Consider the following 7,424-nt stretch of genomic DNA (forward strand, 5'->3'; position numbering starts at 1 on the left):
TGCCCCCACTTTGCTAGTAAACATGCTCAGCTGACACCATCATTGCCCAGTTTCTGAGAGAATTTTTAAAAGAGATGGTTTATTTAACTTGTGAAGAAAAAGCAACACAATGTTTATCACCAAAATGTATTTTTTGAAGGTATTGATGACTACACATATTCCAGTGGTGATGTGAAAGCTTTAAAGTCCAATAGGAAAAAATACAGTGGGAAGACCCCACATCTTCTGCTAATGTTATTACCCTCCTACAGACTTGAGTCGCAACAGCCCAGTCGGCGGAAGAAGCGTGCTCTAGATGCTGCCTATTGTTTTAGGTAACTATGCATCCATATTCAGTATACATACAGAGTAGTACCAGCCTGTGAGGTGTAATGCAGTTGCTTATCATGTTTCTTTACAGTTAGCATTTATACAGGGTGTGGACCTTCTGTCACAGACCCATGGGGTCTCTGTGCAGCAGGTATTTGCCCAGCAGTCTCCAGTCCCACAGAGACAGTGACAGATGAGGAAGGTTGTGGCCTTAGAAAGCAGAAGCTGAGTTCCACCTGGGATGATTCCCAGACCCATTAGCCCCATAATTAGAGCCAAATTGTCACCTCCCCTTTGCTCACCTACTCAGAGAGGCCACTTGGTAGGACCTGGAGAAAAATACTAGTCCTCCTGGGAAACCGTTAGCTTCTTCTGTATAGGCAAGTCCTGTCATGTCTAAGCACCTGATTTCAGTTACAGTATAAGCTACTATTGATGTGATTTGGTTGTGAATTTTGGGGACTTGGATTTGCCTGCCTGTAAAGCATCATTCAGGCAGCAAGCAACTGGATTATTTTTATTCCCTGGGTTGTCTTTGTTATGACCAATGTGTTTGTATTTTATTTCCCAGGAATGTGCAGGATAATTGCTGTCTGCGTCCACTTTATATTGACTTCAAGAGGGATCTTGGCTGGAAATGGATTCATGAACCTAAAGGATATCATGCTAATTTCTGTGCAGGAGCCTGCCCATATTTATGGAGCTCAGATACTCAGCACAGCAGGGTAAGCAACAATTTGCTAATTTTCAGCTTCTGTTTAATATTTGTAGGGTGAAATGTGTTTCTAGGACTGATATCATCACCAATGCCCAAAGCTTGTATCTATTATCTCAATAACTAAGGATGATGAAATGTAGCCCTATAGAGGGACTCGCATGTGGCCTCAAGCTCGTGTTGAAGCAGTAGGAATGTACTGGCCCAGAGGTTGGGTTTTTTAAATGTGTTCATCAATATGACCTATGGATGGATTAAATGGTTTTTGTGATTACGAGCTTGGTGTAGCTTTGGGAAGCTGCCTGGGAAGGGACCTTTCATTATAGAGCACAAGTGGAAGATGGCACAACGAATTCGGTCAGCAAAGGCACTGAGGGAGGCACTGTCAGGCTAACAAAAGGGCCGAGTTGTACCATCTGATTATCACCTACTTCTATGAGCTGCCATTTTTCATTTTTCATTGTTACTGAAACACTACTATGCTGAATTTCATGAAAATGTACTGATAGATGTGCTTCTTTTACTTCAAAAATTGTATTCATTCTTGTACTGTGAAAATTTTGATGCGAAGGAGGAGCCTTGTGTATGGGATGCCAAAGAACCAATAGTAGTCTGCAATGGCACTTTTTACTTTAGGGAGTAGATGTGGTATTTTAGCCACCTGCCTTAGGATGAGTAGTATTCTGCTGTGAAGTGCTTATTTCTCTCAACTGTCAATAAGGGTGTCTAGACAGTAAATGCAAGAGGCAGACGTTTGCATCGTGGTTGTCATGAAGTAAGAATTTCACCCTGAGGTCCATACCAAGAGTAATGTCTCCCCTTTCTCAAGCCTCCCTTAAAATACCATATCAATGTCAGCCAGCAGGAAGAACTCTTCACGTCCAAGGGGCAGCCTGATTTCCCTTTGGTTGGTGAAGCCATGATAGTGTGTCCTCCCTGAACTTACAGAGCCAGGTATAGATAACCTTTGTAGCTGTCACTGGCTGTGGCATTGTACTATTAGCAATGTCAGCAGGCAGGGGTATAAATAAGGTAAATATGTTTCCGTGCTGGTGTGGAGTAGTCGTGTACACATTTTGGAGCAGCACTTGTTTTTAAAGGAAAGAGGAAGAATAACTGTCATGGTCACAAATACGTGGTTTGGATAGTTGCCCAAGGAGCCAGAAGTTGCTTAATAAAGTAGTTAGTGTTGCTGTCCTGAACAGATCTTCTGTCTCTCTAAGCTGCAAATGTTGTGTTGAAGTTCTAGGAAAAGGTCACTTGGTGTTTGGCTAACACATTAATGGCATCCTCAGAAATACCTATGTATCATCAGCGGGTAACCCTACATACTTCCCTTGCAGAGAACCATGCATATGAATCCAACATGACATAACGCAGCAGCGCTGCTAACTTCACCGCAGCTGAATCTCAACAGGAGTAACTGCAGCTTGAGTCCTGGTGCTTGCAGGGTGGCATTAATGGCCTTAGTAAAATGTAGCCAGAGAGGGAAAGCAGAGAAGTGCTTACGCTCTGAAGGTCTCGCTTCTCCCTCTGGTGCATTCCTAAAGCCAAAATCCTGTAACAGCAAATGGCAAACTGAAGACACAGATAAAAACCTATAAGTTTCTGCTTTCCATATCAATACAGTGTGTGTGTTGATTCAAAGGGTTACGCTTTCAAGGCAGGCGTATACCTGTTTTGAGGTTTAAGACTGTATGGATAAGACTTTAGGAAACTCAGGCAGATCATGACACCAGATGGAATGGGAGAAGCATAAAAAATATTAAAATCCATGAATCTTCATACTGCTTTCAGTGGGATTTCTCTCAGGTGCTCTGGGAGGAAGCAATGCAGAAAGGAATTTGCTCTGCAGTGGCAGGAAGGCAGAGGTAGCTGTCTTAATCTCTTTTTTCATTTCTCCTAGGTACTCAGCTTGTATAATACCATAAATCCAGAAGCTTCTGCCTCTCCGTGCTGCGTCTCCCAAGATTTGGAACCCCTCACCATCCTCTACTACATTGGCAAAACACCCAAAATTGAACAGCTGTCCAACATGATCGTAAAGTCTTGCAAGTGCAGCTAAAGGATATCCCTGAAACAGCATGATGTGTGTGTATTGAAAAAAATAACCAAGAAAAAAGTGAAAGAGCGAGAAGGAAAGAAAGAAAAATGAAAACCCAGGTTCATCAGTGTTAAAAGAAAAAAAAAAAAAAAGAAGAAAAAAAGCGGTACTAGTCTGAACTGTTTGAAAGTTTGTTTTGTTTTTTTTTTTTTGTTTAAACTGGCATCTGAAGCAAAACATTGAAGGCCTTTATCCTACATTTCACCTACACATAGTGTGAGGTAGACAAGAAGCAAAGTTAAAGAAAAAAAAACCTTTTAAAAAATAAACACTGGAAGAAATTTGTTAGTGTTACTATGTGAAAGGAAAAAACCAGGAAAATCCCATGAAGTGGAGTTGCTGTATCTGTCCCGTGCCTTACTTGATCTCTCTGTATTGTTATGCAATAGGCATCCTACCCATTCCTCTTAGTTGTAGAGTAAACAGTGCATTATTTATTTGTGTGTAAAAACTATCAAATGAACGTTTCCGTATCGCCATTGGAAAAAAGAAAACCAGCCAATGTGGACAAAGTGGAGACCAAATAAGCTGCCAGAAATACATATAAAGCCTAAAGGAACACAAGCTCAAAAGAATCAGAAAAGTAATGGTTAGTTTAGTTTGATTAAAATAGAAATCGGTTATTGTATTATTGAGAAACTCTGCCTTTAAAATACCTTATTTTTCATGCCAGCTGCCTAGAGAGGCTTCTTGTAAGGTCTCAAACCCTTGTTTTAAATACTGAATAATTTACTAATAAAGGACACTCTGTTTCAGTCTCAAAGACAAGTCTATAAGAATTTTTTTTTTACTGTAAATGATTTAAAATGTCAGCTTAGTAAACCAGTGAAATATTTAACATGTACTGGTCTAATCTTCAGACCTTAATATGTTGCTGTATAGCTATGCTATGGGATTTTTTTGTTCTTTTGGTATATGTAACCATACCTAGAGTATTACAATAGGTGGGTAGTAAAAGCCAGCTTAATTGGAAACATATCTGTAGATCTCTATTTGTAAACTATTAAAAAATCAAGTACTTTATGTGTAATGTGTAAATTTTCACCATATTTTTGTACTCTGTAATACTGTCAGCTCTCATGAGTTTGAATTTGAATTTGGGGCTCTTTTTGATCACTCAGAATCATGTGTTTCCCTCTAGCTGGCCAGTATGAGTAGAGTCCCTGTATTTTGACTTGCACTACAAATACATGTTTTTTAATAATTGCTATACATGTGGTTTGTATGTTGTTCATCATTATGACATAAGCTACCTGACTCCATTTGTTTTTCTGTTTTATAAAAAGGATGGATTAAAGCAATCTCTCCCCCCTCCCCCCCGCCCTTGGTTGTCCCCATTTGTAACACTTGAATCGCGATGCGGTTCGGATTCCTAGACCTTCTTACTTCCTTTTGGCTATAGACATTCAAACAGATGGGCAGGGATCAAGGTGTTGCAAGAAGAGATGTCCCAGCCTGGCTGAGGCAAGGCAAACCCTTGCAGAGAATGACATTCACCACTGTGCAGAGGCTGGTAGGAAGCGCCTGCCACGGTGATGCCCCACATGGGGCGCGAGTGGGATCAGTTTGCGGTCAGAGGCCGTGCGTCGGCCATGCACTCAGCGGGGGCTTGCCACCGCAGTTAGTCCATGGGACTGATCCTGCTCCTACTGCAGGTAACAGAGGTTTGCCTTTAACTTCTGCAGCGGCACAGCAGGCCCCTGTAAGCTGTTGGAGTGTGCGTAAGGATTAGTAGGACCAGACCCTTGATTTTTGTGAGTTTGCCAATTTTTTTCCAATTTGAGTTCACATAAATATTCTTTTAAAAAAAAGAGAAGGAGAAAGAGCCATGGGGTTCCTAGGGTTTTGTTGTTGTTACACATGTTTAAATATTGTAGGGGGAGTAAAACAAAAAATCCACATCATACTCTTCATTTTAAAAAAGCCCCAACCTAAATTAGCAAAAAAGCCATGAAGAAGGCGCATTCAGTTCATTTCCTGTGATGAATGGTTTTGCACAGCAAAGCTGGAAAACTGCGTTAGAAATGTACTACTTGGATGAGAAGGACATTTTCTGTCAATGACCCGAGCGGTGTCGGGAGGATGCTCCTGAGCTTGATGTTGTCAGCTCCAGTTTTAAGAAGTGCAATTTCTTTGGCTTCAGCAGAACACTGATGCAAAACTGAAGTACCGCAGCGGCTTGCACATGCAGCTCCTCGGGACTTCGGTAGAGACTGTGCTTATTGCCTAGATGGAAACGTAGCCCCACAGATGATCTAATCCCACCCGTTGACTCAGCGCAGAGGAGGAGGTATGTTAGACTTCTGATTTATTTAGTGAGTTGAGATGAACAAGTGAAAAATCTGTCCTGCTAACACTTGCTTGAGCCAGACTTACTCCAGTGAGAAGATGCACTGAACTCAGTGAAACTCCTCAGGGTAGTAAATACTCTGGATTTTGTTGTATACAGCAGCAAAATTAGTTTTATCAGGTTCAGTATGAGAACTGTATTTTTGTTGGACAGGAAAGGAGACAAGGATGAACACGTTTTAAAAAACTTAATAACATTTTTGCAGTTCTCTGCTATGGGAATGCAGCTCAAAACCAGTTTTGAAGCTTTGAAAAAGTGGAATAGGAGATAGCATAATTGTCCAACTATACTCACTATGCGCTGGACGCAGCTGAAAATTTCGGTTTGGGTTTGGAGTGTTTCTCTAAATTTAAGTATAAAACCTTATTTCTGTAAGTCATTACCCCAAGATTGAATACTTTTTTGTTTCTACTTTTTTTTCTCAAATGCACTGATATTATTTGAAATACTCTATTATAAAGCTCCTAACGATTTTTTTGTTTATTTGTTTATTAGTCATGTGTTTCCCTTTAACTACCAAGGATGTTAGGCCTGATCCTACAATGTGCAGAACTCATGGGTGAAATTCCCCTCTACAGAGTGGGGTAATGTGAGACCTAAGCACTGCTCAGGTCTGATGTAAATCCCCCTCGAATGATGTTTAGACGGGTCTGCAACAGCTCAAGGACTTTGTGCCAGAGGCCTTATCACAACAAGGTAATTGCCACTGTCTGAGCAAAGTCCCTGAGAACTGGTGGGAAATGTTCAGCACCTTGAATGATCAGACCCAAGGGGTCAACTGGGGCTGAGGGGGAATCTTAGCACTTAGCTGGGTGGGGTAGGACAGCATTTTTTATGTGTTTAGCATCAATACAATTGTATGGTTGGCATTGTTTAAAGGAGGAAAAAAAGGAACTTAAAGGACAGCTGTGTTGTACTTTGGTGATCGATTACTCTGTATTTTAACACATTGTATGTCTGTTTTTGTGGTGCTCTAGTGGTAAATAAATTATTTCAATTATACGCTGGTGTTGCTTTCGTATGGCAGTGTTGTTCTGGCATAGGCGATTCCTCAGCTCTGGCTCAGCTTAATCCCTGCAAGTCCTGATTACATGTGTGATTTTAGTGTGTCACTGTGACCTTGATGCAGTCCAGCACAGGCTGAGGTGAAGAACCATCCAGGGTCAACATGAACTACATCTGCTCTGAGGATTGCTTTCCCCTCAGCCACTGCAATATGTGTCTTGGTCTACAGGGAAGAAGTGGCTTCTGGTTGACTGCTCTGAGCAGCAGCCCTGTCCCGTGTGTGTGCAGGACAGGTACTGCCCCGGGCAGGAGCGGTGTTATTCCACTGTGCCTGATCCCTCACCAGAACCCGTGCAGTCCTCTTAACTGCAGACACCAGTTTTGGGGGCTTTCCTCTCTGCTAGAGGATCTCAAATTGGCTTCTGCCTCATTTCTGTAGTGCTGTGGGAGGTGAGGTGATCTGTTTCATGATGCCCATACGCTACGTGGTCCCATGCCATTGCATCCTTCAGTAGAGCTCAGTGAAACTGTTGTTTTTGTATGTTGTACAAAATAGTCTACAGTGGGATGAGATGGGATGTTGGAGGAGAGACAACAGACACAAGTTGGAAATGGCAAATTCTGGCTTTGTGTAAGGAAAATATTTTTACAGTGGAGGGAGCCAAGCCGTGGAACAGGTTGCTCAGAGAAGGCATGACATCTCCACCCTTGGAGATGCTCAAAACCGGCTGGGCAAAGCTCCGGGCAGCCTGATCCCACTGCGCCTGCTCTGAGCAGGACGTTGAGCTGGAGACCCTGCAGAGCCCTGCCTGCCCCCATGAATCTACGAAGAGTCATGGTCCAACCCAACCACTATTTTTGTCACTGGCGAAAAGAGCACAAGAAATCCTGGTGTCTAACTGCCTCAGCTATTTCAGTTTGCCAGCAGAAGCCACGTAGCC

General features: G+C 42.2%; 1 protein-coding gene across 1 annotated transcript in view; it reads left to right on the forward strand.

Moving 5' to 3' along the window:
- The window catches only part of TGFB2 (transforming growth factor beta 2), a 66,774-nt gene extending 60,294 nt beyond the window's left edge, over nt 1-6,480 (forward strand). The window contains exons 5-7 of the mRNA XM_064446272.1: nt 140-314; nt 881-1,034; nt 2,931-6,480. Coding sequence (XP_064302342.1) covers nt 140-314; nt 881-1,034; nt 2,931-3,089 — 488 coding nt within the window. The 3' untranslated portion in view covers nt 3,090-6,480. The remainder of the gene's footprint in view (nt 1-139; nt 315-880; nt 1,035-2,930) is intronic.
- Nucleotides 6,481-7,424: the final 944 nt, after the last annotated feature.

Source organism: Phalacrocorax carbo, chromosome 3 (assembly GCF_963921805.1).
Source record: "Phalacrocorax carbo chromosome 3, bPhaCar2.1, whole genome shotgun sequence".
Taxonomy (NCBI): domain Eukaryota; kingdom Metazoa; phylum Chordata; class Aves; order Suliformes; family Phalacrocoracidae; genus Phalacrocorax; species Phalacrocorax carbo.